The sequence below is a fragment of the Vitis vinifera genome, chromosome 13 (genome assembly GCF_030704535.1).
Source record: "Vitis vinifera cultivar Pinot Noir 40024 chromosome 13, ASM3070453v1".
Classification (NCBI taxonomy): domain Eukaryota; kingdom Viridiplantae; phylum Streptophyta; class Magnoliopsida; order Vitales; family Vitaceae; genus Vitis; species Vitis vinifera.
Genome location: NC_081817.1, coordinates 5,798,836 through 5,819,610, shown reverse-complemented (window position 1 = coordinate 5,819,610; position 20,775 = coordinate 5,798,836). Strand labels below are relative to the sequence as shown.

Genomic DNA, 20,775 nt, shown 5'->3' with positions numbered 1-20,775 from the left:
TAATACATAATATGCAACAAATATATATATACTTAAACTCATTATATAAAGAAAATATAAGAATATTTTAAAGAGCAAATTAATTATAATTATTTTATAATTAAATGTAAAGTCTTTTAATTAATTACCAAAAATATAAAAATTATATAATTTTCTTCATAATGTTTTTAATATCATTAATAATTAATTAAATATTAAAAAATTATATATATATATATATATATATATATATATATATATATATATATATATATATATATATATATATCATTATTTATTTTATATTGTTTAATACAATTGAATTAAATGGATCATATTTTAATACTAATATATATTTTAAAATTAGACATATTATAATCAAATATCATAATATTAGGTGTAATTTAATAATAAATGTACACTTATAAAATTCATATTTTTATCGATACATACGATATTATTATCAAATATAATAAATCATGTTATACATATATCAAAATTTTCAATAAAATAACTTTAAAATGTCTATTATACTTCTAATTATATTATTATGAGGTTTTCATTACATTTTCATGAGTTTTTAACAATTTTAAACTTATCGATATTTTTTTCCAAAATATCCGCCGATATATCCGTAAAATCAAGATACCGATATATCCGTGATTATTGGTATTTTCATCATTGCCTATATATATTGTTTTTAATAAAAATAATTTTAATAGATATATTATTACAATTTTTTTTTTTATATATTTTTACTAATTTTGATCAATTTTCATTCATTGATTTTTTTTTCTTAGTCAAATTTTTGTCATAGCTTCTCGATATATCAGTAAAATTCAACCATTAGTACTTTCATAAATATCGACATTTTATCATTGATTATAATACGCAATACACAAAGACAATTTTTTTTTTTATCATAAACATGTGAGACTTGTATTAACGATGAAACATCAAATTTTAGAAAAAAATATCAGATAACAACTTTCATAAATCCATAAGAATTGAATCCTTGAGGGTATGTTTGGTTCTCAGAAAAATATAAAGAAAAAATACGAGGTAAAGAAAATAGAAAAAAAGTGAAAGAAAAGAAAAAATAAAGAAAAATAAAAAACATATTTGAAATCAATAAATTATTTTATATGTTACTTTAAATATATTTAATTTTTTTTTGTTTTATATAAAAATTAAATAATTTTAAAATATATAAAATTTTAAATAATTTTAATTATATTTGATTTTATATATCTTTTTTCTTTTATTAGTAATTTATGATAATAAAAAATAAAGTAAAGGAAAATAATTTTTAGTTTCAGACAGTGTCTACACAATTTATCTTAGTAAGATATTTAGTAGCATAAGAAATAAAAGACATTTGATTACGTTACGACTTACAACAGATTAAAAGTGGGACCCATGACAGTGGCATCCTATCCGCAGGCCACGTATGCAGCAGATAGCTGAGCTATAGCATCAATCCGGTGCGGCAACTTCACCGTGCACCCTCTTTTGTGGTATTTAACCACCTACCCCTTCCACTCTCTCTTCACGTTGTCGCACTCGCACCTGCTCTCTATCTCCGTCCATCTTCTCTCTCTACACTCCCTCGATCCTTGTAATTATCGGTCATCAAATGGCAGGTGAATCAGACTTCCTTTCTTGATTTTCTTATCAATTCTCCCATAATTATTTTGATTCTAATTTGTCATGTCGTAATATTCTTCATTCATCAAGGTTGATATTCTTGCTAGTTAATTCTGTTTTATGGTATTTCGGTCGTGTGTGCTCTTGGTGTGTTTGGTTGCATGGAATTTTAGGTTCCTACTCAGAATCTGCAGTTTGGTTGATTTATTTGTCTAAACAATTGGGAAATCCTGAATCCCCAACCACAATTACAAAGTAGAAGCAGGATTTTTGAATTCCAAACCTGCAGTTGAATCGAGGAAAAACTTCAACAGTGAAAGCAAGATTGAATTGCATTTCATGGATGATATCAAACGAATTCAATACCTCATGCCTTCTTTCATGGAGGACGCTGTAATGAGAAAGGGGGTGACAAGTTATGGAGCAGTCATTGACATCGTTGAAAAGGGTCACGCATAGGAGCACCCCCTCCAAGTTTACCCATCGTTATTATATATTCCTCATCCCATAGATTGTCACTAGTTTTGAGTCCATAGGAACTTTGTCAATTACATTTGAAGAGCATGCTTCATTGTTTGGGTTCGTGGGGTCATTGGGAGTTAGGAGTAATTAGGTAGTTGTGGACTGGGAAATGCTGGTGCTGATTGACAAATGCTTTGTGTTGTTATTGTTGGAAAAGTCTTCATACATAACATAAAGAATGAAAATGAGATCAATTGAAGTCTTGAACTAGGCTTGATAAAACCCTCAATTGAGTGCAAGACTTAATGATATCGTCTGTGGTGAAACAGATTGAATATAGTAAATATATATTGTATTGGATTGTCAATGTACAATTCATGCAATACTAATGATAGCCTCTTCATCTTTGGGTAGAACCTGATCAAAAAATAAAAATGGGAATATCTTAAGGAAAATTTTGCTATTGTAATCACATTAACAATTCTGAACTTTTGATTAAGCTCTTATAAACCTGAAAGCTGATAAAATTCCAAATTTTTATGCAGCAGTGTCAGGGAAGATTGTCCAAAACATTTTTGTAGCACAATGCTGCCATCAGAATAGGCAGTTCGGCGCCCAATATCAAAGGGACAGATGTGCCCCTAATTTGCGCAGCTTGCTTCCCTTCCAAGGAAGGAAGTTGGCATGGACTGGCATCTCTTCCATGCATCTGCGCAACTTATCAAAATACCAGAGTGGTTTTGTTAACCAAGGAAATGTTTACTGCAATGGTCCGTTCTAGACTCTCACTATTCAGGTTGATATCAAGTGCGGCCATAACATTTCGAGCCTGCTTAAAATATCTTTCCTCCCCTCTCCCCCCCCCCCCCCCCCCCCCCCTTTCTTTCATTCTTAATGTGAATTGAACTTTGTTCATTTTTTCTTTATTGACATGGCTTTTTGTTCTTTTTTTTTTTTTTTTGTGACAGCCTTGGTTGCATAAAAACACAGGCTAATTTTAATTTTGCTGATATGGATGATTAGAAGCTGAGACTTATTTAATCTTTCTGAGTTTACTTATTTTCATTTTTTGATTTTGATTGCAGCTGCTCCATCTTCTACTTCATTACCATCTCTTGAAAAAGTTGATTTTCTGAAGCTTCAAAATGGCAGGTAAAGAATTTTTTGTTTTGCCATATCATTTGTTAAATTTAAATGATCTTTGTTTTCTTGTTCTTCTCTTTATTTTTTTGTACACTTGAAGCATCTCATTTATTGTTTTCATCAATTGTAGGGTGATTTATATTAAATATGCTGGTTCATTGTTTTGCATTTTGTTGTTGCAATGGTTTTAGTGAAATCAAGACAATTTTGAAATTTACAGGAAAATTGATAGTTATGGTTCGTGATTTTCTGGTTGACTACTTTGTTATTGTACTAGTGCTGTATAGTGCTTCAGAATGTCAGTTTGCTATAGGAATTAAAAATTATGGTTATAAGGTGGTCTGAACATGTAAAATCCCACAGGTTTGAATGTATAGGACAGTTAATCAAATGATGAGGACATTGACTGCGCTATGTATGGTTTTGGATCAGGTTTGATGGTTTTCAGACCCTAATGAATTGTGATCAGTTTTTGGCCTGTTTTATCTGAAAATATGGATGCTGTCAGAAGTGATGGTTTTGGAGACCTTAAGGCCACAAAAGCGATTCAAAATAGAAAGATGCTTTTGATGTGTTTTCTTTAAATTTTTGGAGATGATCTTTCTCCCTTATGCTGGGGAAAGCAATATTTCAAATTCGACTGCAAGGAATAGCTGAAGTGGAGAAAGTGTACACTATGAATGTAATTATGAGGTAAAACATCTTTTGTTTCTGTTAAAAAAAAATGTAATTGTGAGACAACACATGGACGATGGATTTGTGAAAGTGATTTGTAATAGTGGTTTATGAATTCGACATGTAGACCAGTGGAGAAAAAGAGTGATTGTAAGGGGAATACAACCAGTTTAATGGAAGGAGGAGATTTAAAGCTGAATATTTGGAAGAAATTTCATTAATTGTCAAGTATTTGATATAGGATAATGCTAGAATGGTTGTTTACAATCAGATAGACAAGCTAGAGTTTCAATCTTTCAGGGTTTAAGGAGAGATGAGGAATAAAAAATTATGGCAATGGAGGAAAGTAAAATAAACTATGAGGTAAGAAAGATAAAAAAAGAAGAGATAGAAATTTAGAGTCTCACTAAGCCCTTCTAAGAATCTCACTTGGACGAAAATCAATGAAATTTCACTATTAAGAATTGCAAGGTCTACAAAAAAAAAAGAAACTTAACACTATTAAGAATGAAATTAGTGTTATTTATATGCTTTAGAAAACATTAGAATTTGAATAAAATTATGAAAAAGTAAACCTAACCTATGCAGTAACTATTTAGGACTCTTATTCCTTTCTTAAAACTATTAAATCTTATAAAAAAAATTGAAAGAAATCAGAAACTTTCTTTTTAGAATTAGAAATTTACTTTGTAGAAACTTCTCATAATACATTTCCAATAAAGAAGACTACAAGATTCTAAGGACTCAAAATAGGATCAATACTTACTTTATAAAATTATTTTAGGAAATAGAAAGTTTAGATTTATTTTTTATTTTTTTGGCCTTTCCTTCATTTGAAAGAACTCGGCTCCAAGGTTGAGATTGAGCTTTTGAAAATCAGTGGCCATAATCCAAGTATTATCTGAATGTGGTTTGTTTCTCAATTTCACCAAAATTTTTTGGTATTTTGCCTCCTTGATGAGTTGATACAATTTGATCTTCAAGGACAAAATCTTACTACCAGGTTTATAGTGCAGTGGTAGTTGAATATCAATGTCCTCACTCACATTATCTTGATGACCATGATGGCCAAACAAATCTTCCACATTAAATATTAGACAGAAACACAATTCTAAGGGAAGTTTTAGCAGATAATCATTTTCGGCTAAGCACTTTATCACTCAGAATGGGCTAACTTTCTTTTGAGTGAAGCTTTTAATGTGTTCCAGGCTGAAACCTTTCTGTATGTAAATGAATCATTACTAGATCACCTTCTTTAAACTGAACAAACTTCCAATGCATATCTGCCTCCCCTTTCTAATTTTTGTCGCTAGTCTTATAATCTTTTCTCGCATCTCTTCATGTACATTGCGGATATGTAGGGCAAACGAATCATCTTCCTAATGCGAAATGAATTAGGCAATTGTACAAGATCAATAGGTTGTTAAGGCTTTAACCCATATGCAACCTCAAAAGGAGAATATCTAGTAGTGCAATTAGTAGCACTATTAAAATCAAATTCAACTTGTGGTAAGATGCTGTAGCAACTTTTCTGTTGGTTGTTCATAGGACATCTTAAGAAATTACCAAGGTTGCTATTGACAACTTCCGTTTGGCAATCAAATTGAGGATGACATGAGCTTGAAAATTTCAATTGAGTCCCTAATATGGTCCATAAGGTCTTCCAAAAGTAACTTTTTAACCACATAAGAAGCATCCGAAGCCTTCTTACATGGTATAAAATGCATCATCTTGGAAAACCGGTCAACTGCGAGTATAAAATCAAACCTGCGTTGTATCCTTGATAATGCAAGTACAGAATTCATGCTTAAGTCTTTTCAAGGTCTAGTTGGAATAGGTAAGGGTGATACAAACCCATATTTTGCTTAGAACCTTTTCCCGTTGGCCTGCTCTACATTGTTTGATAACCTCCCAAACATCCTTCTTTAAGCTAGGCCAAAAGAATCGATCCTCCACCAAAATAATAGTCTCATCTCGTCCAAAATGTCCCCTCATACCTCCTCCATGGAGTTCCCATATCTAATGATCACATAAAGAAGTTTTAGGCAAGTGTACATGATTGTTATAGAACAAATACCTGTTTAAAATCTGAAACTCAACATGTGGTAACTCTGAACCATTTAAAAGAGAGGCATAAACAATCCTAAAATCAGGATCATTTTCATAACAATGCTTTAGTTTCTCAAATTTTATCGTAATGGCAACACATGTTTACCAAAAGAAGAGCCTTTCTAGTAAGAGCATTTTAGGCATAATTACTAGTCAAAAGATGTGAAACTCATGAAAATTATTATCTAAAATATGCTCTTTTTAAGTAGTGATCACATGACAAAGATGCCCTTTATATATAACTGATTGAGAATAAATCAAATAAATTGTAACATAGGTATGCATCAAACTGCTGTGGGCCACATTGGAGGGACATGTGACCCTTGCTTCTTAACCCTCTAAAGTCTTAAGTCAATCCCCATCAAAATGAAAAACAAAAAAGAAAAAAAAAAAAAAAGAATCTTCACCCTTAAAAATAAAAAGCATTGCATCTGACTTAATTAAAATTAAGATTTTGTTTGGTTGTTGTTTATGTGCTTTTAATTCGAAGCACGTTATCGAATTTACCCATCTATCTAATGTCATTGTTGTGCTTACCAAGCTCAGATAGACGGAGATTAGAGAAAATCCAAAGGGACTTCCTTTGGGGTGGGGGCAATTTGGAGCGAAAGCCTCATTTAGTAAGATGGGAGTTGGTGTGTTTAAGTAAGTCGAAAGGAGGTTTGGGGGTCAAATGCCTTTCCCTTCTCAACTAGGCACTTCTTGCTAAATAGAATTGGCGTTTAGCAAATGAGAGAGAGGCTTTGTGGAATCAAGTGATTAGAGGGAAGTATGGAAAAGATAAAGGGGGTTGGTGCTCTCGGGAAGTGAGAGAGGCTCATGGTATGGGGTTGTGGAAAGGAATAAGGATGGATTAGAAGTTGGTGAGCGATAGGTTGGTTTTCATAGTTGGTAATGGGAGAAGGGTTAGTTTTTTGAGGGATAGATGGTGTAGGGATTCTCCTCTGTGTATGTTCTTTCCTTCTCTTTTTGCTTTGACTGTTGAGAAGGAAGTGTGAGTGGCAGATATTTGGGACCCCTTGGCCGAGGGGGGTTGAGGGGGTTGGAACCCCTGTTTTTTAAGAGCGTTCAATGATTGGGAGGTAGAGGAGGCAGAAAGATTTTTGGAGAGGCTATAGGGTAAGAGAGTTATTGAGGATGTGGAGGATATGGTGTCCTGGACTGAAACTAAGAGTGGTAAATTCTCGGTCAAGTCTCTTTATGTAGCCCTTGAAGCGGGTTGTTCATCTTTGTTTCCTTCAAGCTATATTTGGAATGTGAATGTGCAGCCCAAGATTAGTTTCTTTGCATGGGAGGCTACGTGGGGCAAAGCCTTAACCTTGGATATGGTCCAGAAAAGAGGATGGGCTTTGGCAAATAAATGTTTTATGTGTCTTGAGAAAGAGGAGAACATAAACCATCTTCTCCTTCATTATTCAAGAACAAGGGTGTTATGGGATCTATTTTTTACTTTATTTGGGGTGTCTTGGGTCTTACTTTCTTCAGTTAGAGAGACCCTTCTAAGTTGGAATGGTTTTTTCCTGGGCAAAAAACACAAGAAGGCGTGGAGAGCTGCTCCTCTTCACATTTTCTGGACGGTTTGGAAGGCGAGGAATAGATTGGCTTTCAAGGATGATTCGTTGTCAATTCAGAGACTGAAACACTCTTTTATTCTTACTTTTTGGGCTGAGACTAAGTTGTTCATAGATGATTGCCTTCTAACTATAGCTAATTTTATTGATTGGTTGGGTTATAAATAGGTTTGTGGTGTTGGGTTTTCTTTGTCTTTTGGCCTTGTTGAAGGCGGGTGTATAGGTATTGTATTCTTTGAGTTGCTTTTTTAGCGTCTTTTTTATATATGAAATCTTATTTACTTATCAAAAAAAAAAAAATGCTTTTAATTTTTCATTTATAGTTAAGCTAAAATAAAAATTCTCATTTAAGCATTCAAATTATATTTTTTTTTGAAAAGAAATTGCAAAACGCATCAATTTTGAAATCAAGTGTTTTTTTTTTTAAATTGAAATTTCTTTTTGTTACTTGCATTTTTTTCATGCTATTATCCTTTTTTACATGATAATTTCCTAAATTTAATACTAATTTTTTTTAATGAAATTATTGAATTATTTATGTAATTAAATTGATAATAAAATCAGTGGTTAGCACATGCTATGAGCTGATACATTCTCTTGTATGGGTTAGTACATCCTTTTATATGAGCTAGTACATCCCTTCTATACGGAGTAGTACATCGACTTACTAAGAGTGGTACATTGGCTTACCAAGAGTGGTACGTACATGTATACCCAACCCATATACTCATCATAAAATCCATATTGAGAGTGTTAGTTAGCCGTTGAAATAAAAAAACCAACATTGGAAGCAAAATACTGGTTAGTACATCCTTTTATTGTAGTACCTTCCTCTCTATAAGGTAGGACATCAGTACATCCATATTTGTTTGCATGAAAATTCAAAATTTCTTCTTATAAAAGAAGTTTTCAAATATAAAATTGCACCCCACATTATACTGTCAGTTGCATACATGCTTTAATCTTATAGTTCTATAGTCCTCACTTTTACCTTATGGAAGTGACTGAGCAATTTGACTACAAAATTGACTTGTGAGGCCAAAGCTCATGAAGGAAAACTTATCCCTAATACAAAAAAGCAATAATATAATAAATAAAAAATTAGAAAATGAAAGCCAAATAATATAAAAATGAAGATGAAGATATGGGCATTCTTATCATATGGTTTTCACTGCATAGAAAAAATAAATCAGGTCAAACTCTAAATGTTGATAAGGGAAAAGATGGTTCATAAGACACCCCTTGTGCAATAAATAGGCATAAGGAACTAGGGGTAAAACCTTAAATTCTCCAACATTTGCAAGTGTACAATCCTAGGAAAAGAATCAACTCAAAGCAGTGGAGAACAATTTGCTACATCAAGAACAAAAATAGACATGGAAATCCTCAATCTGCAAAATTTTTCTGATTAATATATGTATAATGAAGTTTTGAAAAGTTGTGGAGGAGAAAAGTGAAGAAAATTTCAGAAATGTAGAAGATTGCCTTTAATCAGCAAAATTTTTGAGAAAATGTATTGGAGAAGAGTCAATAAAATTTGAGAAAATACAGAAGATATGAGGGTGGAATGGGTGGCTAGGGCTTTGAAAGAACTTCTGATCATGGTAAAAGAGAGAAGCCATAGTGGGTTATAAAATTTCTTCTTTTTTTTTTTTCATTTTTATCTTATGGGCATTTTAGACCTGGAGTTTGAAAAAATGCTTTGTAAAATGTCTCCAAATGGGATTATCTCTGGGAGAGTTTATGGAAACTAAAGCTCTGCCTTTTGAGTCTTTTTTTTTTTTTTTAATTATTATTATTAATTTCACAATAATACACTTCAACATAATTTTTGCTATTGCTTTTTTTTTTTTCATTTAATGAGCATATCAAGATTATTCATTTATCTGGAATGATTTCCATCCATGCAGTGATATTCGAGGTGTAGCTGTTGCTGGTGTTGAGGGAGAACCTGTTACTCTTACTGAACCAGTTACAGAAGCAATAGCAGCTGCCTTTGGTGCCTGGTTGTTAGAAAAGAAGAAAGCTGATGGATCTAGACGACTGAGAGTTTCCATTGGCCATGATTCCCGAATATCTGCCCAAAAGTTGCAGGTATGTTTCCCAATATTAGTATGTGTTGAGATGATTCTAGTGGCTAAATGAAATATTTATCCTTCCTAGTTGATACCTAATTTTGCAGAGACACATGGACTAAAGGTTATACACCATGTATTTATCATGAACTGCAACATAAGTGTCATGTAACGAAATCACATAATTAGTAGCACTATTTTCGTTGCAGTGTCATGTGATTGCCAGCAATATTAGTGCTGATTACTAAGGCTATTCTGCCATTGCTCTCATGACAGAGGAGAATAACCCAAGTTTATGACCAGGCATCTTCCGCCAGTCTGGAGTAGAGAATATCCCCTCGACATGTCCTGTGGTGCATCTAGAAAGAGAGCAAGGGGATTCTTGAGGACGTGTAACCTAATTTGCAAGTTGAATGTTGGAAATTTGAAACTTTTGTTTCATTTGGCCTTTCTTAGATTAAGTGGATGCGTCTTGTAGTGGACCTCTTCTTCAAGTGTCTTTGTTGTTCTTTTCTTTTGAAAGTTTTCCTGAGGGCAATCTTTGTAAACTCCAGCATTTAAGTTCTGTCTCTTGTTTTCCCTTTTAGTTCATATATATATATGCATTTTCTTTCAACAATCTTATAAAAAAAAGTTATACAAATTCAGGTTAAGCATTATTCAAATTCATATTATCAATGAAATTTAGACGCTAAAATAGCATTCTGGGCAGCTTGCTTGTCTTATTCGAGTTACAGGGAGTTTGATGCTGACAACTTCTGGACTTAACAACTCGTCAAAGCCTTAAATCCCAATAAAAATCATAGTATTTCTTCTTCTTCTTCTTCTTTGTTGTGGCAATTGAAAATGTATGTAGCACGTGACTTATGCAATCTTACAGAAGTATGATGCAACAGACTGAATTTGGTCTTGTGGAAGAATCTTTCTTTACTATTTTAATGCCTCTGTTACGGAAAATCTCATGAACTTTTAGTATTCACAATTCCCTACACTTATTACGATTTTGATATTTCAATTTTCAGGAAGCTGTTTCTCTAGGAATTGCTAGTGCTGGCCTGGAAGTTGTTCAATATGGGTGAGTGGTGATTTTCCGTTTTATAAGTGGGTTGTCTGATATACCTTTTTCTACTTAAGGATCTGTCCCCAGAGAGCTTTTGTATGACCTGTGTAACATTATTATGTTTTGCATATATAATCATGTTACTTTTCCATATAATTATTTATTTATTTATTTTTACCTCTTTTCATACTTTGGATATTTGGAGTTACATGTATACATATAAACAATGATAATTCATTGATACATATAAATACATTAAATTGGTGACCATAAAAACATAACACTAATCTTTCAAAAAATTCTCATTTTTTTTTTCTAGTTTAGTAGTTATTGGTTTTTAACTTAAATATAATTATGATGCATAGTTTGGTTTCTCAACCTGATGTTTCATCCAATGATCTAGTCCCACAAATGGTTCAGTATATAGCTTCAATCTGATAGCAATGTTTCAAAATGGTTCAAAAAAATGCCTAGAAGAAAAGGGAAAGACAGAAAGTGTTTCAGGAATGATATTGTCCCCTCTATTTCCTTAGAATTATATACTATGTTTTCCATAGATACCATCATCAAGGGAAATTTTGTTGTTTTTTTTGTCTGATTTTTTACTGCCTTGATTGATATCATTTCTTTTTTCAGATTAGCTTCAACACCAGCAATGTTTAATAGCACACTTACTGAAGGCGAACAGTTTTTGTGTCCTGCAGATGGATCCATTATGATAACCGGTAATATGAAATGCACTTTTTTGTCAAACTGTATATATCTGGGAATCTGGCATTTAAAATTATCCGGCAATTGAAGATCCTATCACATAATGTGGTCTACTCTCTTTATCTACCTGAAATGAACTAAATTTCAAGTGGTTGCCTTCGAATATTCTTTCATGCTCAGGACATAATATCTTAGTTTCATAACAAACTAAACCTGAGAATCCTTTTGATCATGTTAACAATTATCAATTGAAAGGTTGTTTCTAAGCTAATGAAAAATTCTACTTAACATTCTCCTGCAAACAGCTAGTCATCTTCCTTACAACAGGAATGGATTCAAATTCTTCACAAATGCTGGAGGGCTTGGAAAAGCTGACATTAAAGACATCTTGGAGCGGGCTGCAAGTATATACAGTAATTTTGCAGTTGAAGGTCTGGTAAATTCCGAAAGGAAGGCTTCTGTATCGATAAAGAGAGTTGATTACATGGCTCTTTATACGTCTTACCTTGTAGAGGCAGTTCGTAGAGCTGCAGGAAATATAGGTAATATTGCTTGAGATGTTTCATTCATGTGGAATAATGAAAATTGTGGAAAAGAACTGCCTTGGGAGATTACCCTCTCCTTCTCCCATTACATGAATTACATTTCTTGGTAAATGGGTATCATCATGCTATGTTCAGCATACAGTACTAAGGTTGGAAATTAATATTTTGTTTCAGCCTTCCAAAATTCTTTCCCCCTTTTTTTACCAGTACTTATTTTATACTATTTATGGGGTATGTTCTTAAGTGGTCTGATCCAGTTTGCTAATTTCACTTGGTATTATTTATTCTCAGAGAGGCCATTGGAGGGGTTGCATATAGTTGTTGATGCAGGGAATGGAGCAGGAGGATTTTTTGCTGTAGGTTTCATTCACACTCTTTACTTCAACATTTTTAGCATTTTTTCCTCAGGTGTAAGGATATAACTGTAGGAAATTTTCTGAAAGCATTTTTTAATATGAAGTTATGGGCTTTTTAGTCTTTAAAACTTTCAAACAATCTCTAAATCTTGTTGTTGCTCCTGCTTTCATCATTATAATCATTTTTAATTCCAAATGCTTTGAGATTGCACATACAGGTTTGTTTTGTTTCGTAAAGATTAATAATATAAATTATCTTAAACATGCTATTTGCTAAGCATGCTATGGGGATGTGTAAAATTTCCAGGAAATATATAGTATGTATGACTTTGTAAATATTAGTGTGTGTGTGGGTGTATTATGTAGAAATAGAGGAGTAGCCAGGAGTATCTCCCGTATAAATATACATCAATTTATGTAGATAGAGATAGAGAAAGAGTTGTCTTGAGGAGGGGGAATTGTGGGGTGGGTGTTCACTAAAATTTTTAGTGTCAAGTTCCACGCTAGTTCTATGGCTTTATGACACTGTGTCTAGGCAACATTCTCCTTGGATTGGATGTCCATTTAGATTGAAGGATTATATTATGAAGTTGTCTTTTTTAATTTTAAATTTTTAATGGATTCTTTGGCTTCTATCAAATGCCCTTCCGAATATTATTGGAGGTGCATTACATCATTTTGAATGGAGTTATTAAGACATAGATGATTTTATTTCTTGAAATCCCAGGAGTGTTCCTGAACTTTAATGGAAAAATTGGACCAGCAAATTGTATTATACTTAGCATTTTGGAAAACAAGCTCGTGGTTTAATCATAAAAAATATTAAAAACCACTATGATAAAATAGATATGAGTTTATTCAGTAAAATCCTAAACTGTTCTTTGTTTAATCTAGTGTTAAAAAAATAAACAGATAGATTCATCTGGAGCTATAGGAGGGAAAAAAAGAGCACAATGAATGCATTTCCAATCCTACGCAAGGCTCAATGAATTCAATCAAACAGTGGGGCATAGTTTGTTTCAGATGCTATGAAAAAGCAAAAGGGAAATACTCATAATGCCATGTTTTTATGGAGTGGCAACATTTCCATGGGATGCCAAATGCCATGTTTTTATAAAGAAGCAGTTCCATATCCATGGGATGCTAAATGCCATGTTTTCACAAAAATGTAATTCCATTTCCATGGGAGGCCAAATGCGGCTTTCATTTGGAGCAACAGAATATCATGGTGTGTGTGTTGGAGGCTCTTGCCATTGCTGGGCTGGCTTATGACATGTAAACCTTGGGAAGTATGCCTATGTCATTGCTAAATTATCTGCCTGGTGGGTATCATGGCCAATTGCCAAGGGAGCCAAACCCCTTTCTCGGGCATGATTGAGTGATGATTGTGTGTTACAATAGTGTGGCATCAGTTTGCATGGCTATGCTATATGAATCCATGGCACCTTGACATGGGCATTACATGCCATCACCTATCACATAACATACTGATGTCCACGCTTTGATGGTAGACATGGCTTATTGGAGTCTGAAAAGTAGCGTCTTGATTTTTTTTGATAAACTTGTTGCACTCACTATTTATTCCATAATTATGGTTTTTTTTTTCTTAATGAAATCAGGAAAAGGTGCTTGAACCTCTTGGGGCTATTACCACTGGAAGTCAGTTCTTGGAGCCAGATGGTAATATTTAAATCTAAACAACCCCCACCCCCCCTTTTTTTTCATATTAATGGATTTGAAGAAAGATCTTTGTGTGGATCAGGCTTGTTTCCGAATCATATTCCTAACCCGGAGGATAAGGAAGCAATGAAAGCCATCACCCAGGCTGTCCTAGCAAACCAGGCTGATCTGGGAATTATCTTTGATACAGATGTTGACAGGTGATGGCTATTTCCATTCACGTGTTCATTTAACATGCATACAGTTTGATTGTTACAAGCAAGTGTTTTGTTCAGATCTGCTGCTGTGGATTCCACTGGTCGTGAGTTAAATAGGAATCGTCTGATTGCTTTAATGTCCGCCATTGTTCTTGAGAAAGTATGGTCTTCCTTATTCAGTTATGTTCAGAGCTGTTGTTTATAAGTCCAACTTTTGTCTGGATAGTATATTTAATTTGTTCTTCTTGTTTTCTTTCCATAGCATCCAGGAACAACCATAGTCACGGATAGTGTAACTTCAGATGGCCTGACTACATTCATTGAAAAGAAACTTGGTATGTTGAAACTGAAATGGCATAATGTCCATATCATATAATGATGAATTTGTTCTTAACTCAAGGGTTCCTTATAGGAGGAAAGCACCACCGGTTCAAAAGGGGCTATAAAAATGTCATTGATGAAGCTATTCGCTTGGTAAGATTTAATTTTACATGATTTTTGGTTTAAGAATGTGAGTTTTATGAATTACCGTACTGAGGAAGTAACTAAGGAAACTCTTGAATCTGAGTGCTCAGACCATTATAAGTACTTTATTACTTGTAAACATCACTTGCCATCATTAGATGTTGGTCTTCCATTTAAGGTTGAGACTTCTCATGTGTTAGGCCAACAATTAGAGCAGAGGATAACTGGGAGTTTCAGTCCCCAGTTAGTGGCATTTTTTTTTTATTTATCCAGTGTTGAATGTGAAATCCTTCAAACAAGGTTTTATATCTCAAAGTCAAACTTGCATGCCATTTGTTTATTGTACCTCACTATTTTTTGTACCTCGCTATTTTTTGTTCGTATCAATTTAGAAATATAAACAATCTTCTTCCTTGTCACACTTTGGTTACTATTCTGCATTTTGGGTTTCCACTGCTGAGAATATTTTAACTGAAGCAGTAATGTTGCTGACAGAATTCTGTTGGTGAGGAGTCACATCTGGCTATTGAGACTAGTGGCCATGGAGCTCTCAAGGAGAATCACTGGCTTGATGATGGTGCATACCTCATGGTAGGCCTTTTAGAGAAATTGTCATTTTGAAGTATGTTTTGATATGCTAGATTGGTAATCCATTGATCAAGAAAGAAATCATTTCAAATTCTAAAATTTTTGTTCATTTTGTATGTTCATTCTCTTGGTCACCAGTAAAATTGAAGTCATAGCATCTGGTTCATATTAGTCACATGTTACTGTTAGTGCCAAGACATTGTATATTCTATATTGGCTTCTTCTGGTTGTTTTCAGGTCAAGCTCTTAAACAAACTTGCTTCAGCTAGAGCGTCTGGAATAGGTGGTGGCAGCGAAGTATTGACTGATCTGGTAGAGGGTCTTCAGGAACCAGCTGCTGCAGTCGAACTGAGGCTAAAGATTGATAAGAGCCATGAAGATCTTAAAGGAGGGTATGCCATTTGCTGTATTTTGTTGTACTAATATATTATTTTCATTGTTATTTCACTCATAATTTAGAGCTTCCAGATCTTTCCGAGAATATGGAGAGGCAGTGCTGAAACTCTTGGAGAATTTGACTGATTCAGATCCTAAGCTACAGAAAGCCCCAGTTAACTATGAAGGAGTAAGTTTCTCTACACACATGTGATTTTTGAGTTGATTAACATTTAATGTTCATCCATTCATAACTGTAGTATCTTCTTGAAATTAGCACTTCTAGCCTCAACCAACTTGGAAAGTTCATTTCAGCATTGGTAGTAAATTTATATTTTTGTATCTCTTATGTTTTGCATGCCATCAATGCTATTCCATCCATAATGGAACCATTATGGTTCATGGTTTGATTTTAGCCTTTAGCTTTGCATGAGGAAGTTCTTTTTTGGTTATAACTATAATGGCAATAGAGTGTGGTTGTTACAAAACAAAACAAAGGAATGTAGTTGGGGTAGAAAAACTTTTACCAAGTAAATGAATTTTGATGCATACAATACATGAATTGAATACATACGATAGGACTTTCCTTTATTATATCCCTCTTTGTTCTTTTTCCCTGATAGGAAGCTTGCATTTTATTAGTAGGAAAGGAAAACCTGTCTAACTAATATCAGATAGACTTTGAGGTCTGGCCCAGGTGGCAAAAGGTGTGGGAGGTTCCAAGTTCAAGTCTTAGAAAGGACTCTCTCTCTATATATATATATGTGTGTGTGTTTGGAGTCATCCCCAACAAACTCCTCTGACAAGGTAGCTCCTTACTTAGCCAGGGGGTCTATTTAACTGGTTGGCTGAGCTTGATTCTTGATTCTAATCAAAAGTGCACCACTAATTCTAGAATGGTCAGTTGTCTGGCAGAGAGCAATAGATAATTCCCCCTCCACCGAGGCATTAGTAACTCCTAATAATGACGCTTTTTGTTAAACCTTTCCAATAAAGTTCAAACCTGTTCCTTGATTATCAAACCAAAACAAGTTTGTCCAGAGAAATTTCTAACCACCCTCCCATGGTCTCTGAAAATCCCACCAATCCGTGTTCTCTCTGACCCATCTAAAGATTAATAATCAAAATTGAGCTTAAGGCCCCCTAAAAGGAGAGAACTACTCAGCCCTGGCCATACCATTCCTCCTGTACTAACAGCAAACCTCCTGCCAGTTCAACATGTCAAATTGATTGGAATACAAGTGGATTAGTTAGTAACAGGAGATTAAATAGCATATTTTCCCAAAAATAATCCACAGACATTTTCTTATTATTGGAAATCCTGTCATTCCTTTTAGTAAATCACTAGAAGAATACCTAGTAAAGTTCCAAACCACAACACTCTCTCCCTTAGGTTTCATGGTGATGTAGTAACCAACATATGTGCAATATCTCAGGGAGAAGACCATGACATACCAGACAAAAAGAAACAGCATCTAACACAAACACAAGGCAATAGGATAAAAGAAGAAAAATGATGGTCAGTGATCTCTTCTTGCTTTAAATACATGATACAACACTCGAGGCTGGTAGCTTTTTATGATCTCCAAATTTACAATGTTAGCATTGACCTTATTACTCATTAGCCAGATAAAGGCCCGTGATTGGGATTGAATCTAGACCTTTCAAAATCACTTTTCTTAGACCAGTAAAAGGAAAGTGATTTTTGGAGAATCTCATCTACTTTCATAGTTATTTTAAGTGGGTAAAAAGTAGTTTTTCAAAAATGATTTTCCATGAATGAGGATATCTTCTTTAATGCAATAATATTATTTAATATTATACATATAGTCAATTACAGTCAATTATATTATAACATGTATGTGTATATTAAATATATGAACTTATTTTATATTTGTTAAATATTTGCTTAAATTTTATCATATGAAATAAAATAATTTTATTTTTCAAATGAGTTAATTGTTTGAATCAAAATTTTTTACTATCTGAAATTTATTTTCAATTGTCCAAAATCGCAATAAATGAATCATTTAAGAAATAATATTACTTTAATGTGTACATTATACTGAATGTTAGTTAAAACTCTTTAATTGTTGGTGTGTAATATTTGTTGGAATTTATATTTGATATTAGTCATCCTAAAAAAAAAAAAAAAACTATAATCATGGATATGTTTACTTGAATTCAATAAAAATAGAAAAATGAAATTAATTTTTTAGAATGAAAATATTGAGAATTGGTTTTTAATGGTACAATGATTTATTTAATTAAAGACATCCCTTTAGTCATCATTCATGTCATTGCAATTTAGCAATTCAGTTTATCAAATACTTAAATGTTAGTTTTGAAACTTTCAACAGTTTTGAAACTATAATTTACCAAATGATCAATTGCTCATGTCATAATTAATTTTTCTTTAAGTTGCATCAATACTAAAAAATCTCACTGAGGAGCTTTAAACTTCTAAATAAATTTGGCCTCAGGAAAGATCATTCAATTGTCAATCTCTTTATCTGAAAGAGCATGAAAGTAGAACTTCAGTGAGAAAAGGCTTAAGGTGTCCAAGGTTTGTCATCCTTCATTCAATAATGGAGATGGGAGATAGACATGTGATGCAAAGCAATTAGAAAAGAACAAAGGTTTTTATTTCTTGAACTGTAATGTTATGACAAATGAGGGGGAGTATTTAAGGGCAAGAACATCACAGATGTGGAAAGTCTAAGTGAAGGGACGCAAATGCAGTAAAGGAAGCAGAGGGGTTGGTTCTCCCACCATAAATCCTCCAATGACCAGATTTTCAATAGATTATTTCTGATACCCTATTAAACAAAACGAGCATAGTCATGGTACCTCTGAAAGATGGATTTCAAAGGATAATAGTCTGACTGCCCAACCAAAAAGTCAGTATCCCATTTGTTACATTGCAACATATAAATGTTTCTGATCATTGTCATAATGTGTCTCACTTCGTAGGAAACCACCACAACCACTTATTCATAAGAGTTCCATTTCAACTTCACTGCCTTCACTTCTGGTTTACACACTTGATTCTACTTAATCAAATGCTTCTTTTTATTCCTTCCTATATCCAACCAAAAGTGATTTTCTTGAATTCTCTCGATCTTAGATGCAATCTAGACAAGGATCTTGAAAAGGAAAAGGTAATATACTGGAGAAGTTGGTTCTGTACCCCTCTGCAACGTATAATGAAAAGAGGGTTTTCTTCTCCCCATAAAATCTCCTAGAGATTTCCCAACAATCAAGTCCCAAAAATTAGGTGCCCTAGGATTACCACCCAAGGTAAAATCTAAATCATCCTGTTAACAATAAGCACCAGTGAAAGTTCTCTTGCATACATTGATTTTAAAGCCTGATACTAGATGGAAGTTTTGAGGATGAGCTTGAAGTTAAAGACATCATATACACTAGTCTTAGAGAAAGATACTGTCATAAAAAAATTGCATGTGGGGAACTCCTACACATTCCCTCCCAATCTCAATTCAACACCTAACTCCTACTGTGAACAGTTACAACAAAACTGAGGTTATACAACCTCAGATCCATTTCCTCCAAGCCTAAAACCTTGAAAAACACTCACTGCTTAGAAGATTAACTTGTTACAATGTTACTTTGGAAACTACAAAATCTCAATAAATATGATATAGCCCTGCTTAAAATTCACACTGAAAACCATTCCCCTCACAGAATTCAACTTCTCATCCATAATTTCAATTGCAATCAACACAGTTTTAAGAATGTCTCTTCCCTCAAATAGTCTCATAGAACACCTTGTGAAAATGCTTGGACAAACTCATCCATAATTTTCTGTTTTTCTGACCCATCTTGTAGCTTTTTCAAAATTGTTTTCTTTTCTTATTTTTAGGTTTTAAAAGTTCAAACTCATTTTTCCACTTTGCTTGTGTGAACAGGTTCGAGCTTCTGGCTTTGGGGGATGGTTCCTTCTAAGACTCTCCCTTCATGACCCTGTTCTTCCCCTTAACATTGAGGTATAATCCCCTTTCAAGTGTCACGTTAAGTTATAATTACCAGATATTTTGCACTGACAATATGAGAACTCCATAGGCACCAAGCCATGATGATGCTGTGAAACTTGGACTTGCTGTTCTCACTGTTGTTAAAGAGTTTCCTGCTCTGGATTCATCCGCCTTAGACAAGTTTGTCCAATCATCATAATCAGGGCCATGATGATGCTGTGAAACTGGTGCTTGCCATTCTTGCTGCTGTTAAAGAGTTTCCAGCTTTGGTTACATCTGCCTTAGACAAGTTTGTCCGAGTATCATAAGCATAAGCTGGAGATTACCCTGTGCATTTCTATCTCAAATTTGAGGAACACTTAACTTTTATACTTAGTGAGACTGATCTGCAACTCTTAACTTTGAGTAATTAAGAGTTTCTGAGAAGTTTAAGCTTCTCACAAACTCTAGTTTTGTGGTGGGACTTGGATATGACTTATCTCGATGTGATGATTGTATACGTCAAGAGTTACAAATTTGGTAACATTACCTACCACAGTTGCCCATGAATTATGCTGCAATTTTGGTATGATGATCAATATGTTGCAATGACTGCTTCCTTCGTGTACCCAGATTTATAAATGCACCACCAATTTCTTGTTTTGGATTCTTATTTTGGACTTAGCAAAGACTCTGCCAGCTAGTTTTCATGACAAAGTAAATGTTAGTGATCAGCCCAGTTTTCCAGCAAAGTGGCATTGGGCATGGATGTAAGTGCACCATTCCCGGAACTATAAGCTTTAGGAGTTAATATAGGAACCATACATCTTTTATACAACAATGACTTAGTTTGCCCGTGGTTGGAGGTGGCAATCCTTTTGGGTTAAGGCCACAAAATCCCCAACTACCACACCCTTTTCTTCAAAACATTGAAAAATTAAAGTGGAGTAATGTGTGTTAGGTGGGTTGTCAGTTAGCAGCCAGTCCCAAATCCAATTATAGCTAAACGGGCCAGTTTGTCCGTACTTTTCTATCTGAAGCTTGGGAGTTTCGGTTTCACCCATCCTGCCGAAGGCACTAACAGCGGGTCTTCAAGAGAGCAGAGTGCAACTGGTATCCGCTTTCTAAGAAATCCACTAGATAACAACCATGCTAGTACAACC

General features: G+C 33.9%; 1 protein-coding gene across 5 annotated transcripts; it reads left to right on the top strand.

Annotated features, from left to right (window-relative positions):
• The first annotated feature begins 1,488 nt into the window (after positions 1 to 1,488).
• Positions 1,489 to 20,285, top strand: LOC100244432 (uncharacterized). Of its 5 annotated transcripts, none has more exons than XM_010660098.3 (18): positions 1,489 to 1,622; positions 2,637 to 2,858; positions 3,174 to 3,240; positions 9,497 to 9,680; positions 10,684 to 10,736; positions 11,358 to 11,446; positions 11,738 to 11,974; positions 12,269 to 12,333; positions 13,953 to 14,013; positions 14,096 to 14,213; positions 14,289 to 14,370; positions 14,473 to 14,545; positions 14,623 to 14,684; positions 15,171 to 15,266; positions 15,501 to 15,655; positions 15,732 to 15,828; positions 19,568 to 19,645; positions 19,722 to 20,285. In XM_010660098.3, exons 1-18 carry the CDS (start codon positions 1,616 to 1,618, stop codon positions 19,830 to 19,832), a joined length of 1,857 nt encoding a protein of 618 aa, XP_010658400.1. In that variant the 5' UTR covers positions 1,489 to 1,615; the 3' UTR covers positions 19,833 to 20,285. The 5 variants fall into 5 exon arrangements, with proteins under 5 accessions (XP_010658400.1, XP_010658403.1, XP_002274127.2 ...); XM_002274091.4 differs by having other exon boundaries at positions 1,513 to 1,622; positions 2,634 to 2,858; XM_019224399.2 differs by lacking the exon at positions 19,722 to 20,285 and adding an exon at positions 17,075 to 17,157 and having other exon boundaries at positions 1,513 to 1,622; positions 2,634 to 2,858; positions 19,568 to 19,646.
• Positions 20,286 to 20,775: the final 490 nt, after the last annotated feature.

Bases quoted from the DNA above. Each gene is read 5' to 3' on its own strand.
- LOC100244432 (XM_002274091.4), top strand. The intron at 3,241-9,496 runs GTAAAGAATTTT...CCATCCATGCAG, and splicing joins CTGAAGCTTCAAAATGGCAG to TGATATTCGAGGTGTAGCTG. The intron at 14,214-14,288 runs GTGATGGCTATT...TGTTTTGTTCAG, and splicing joins TTTGATACAGATGTTGACAG to ATCTGCTGCTGTGGATTCCA.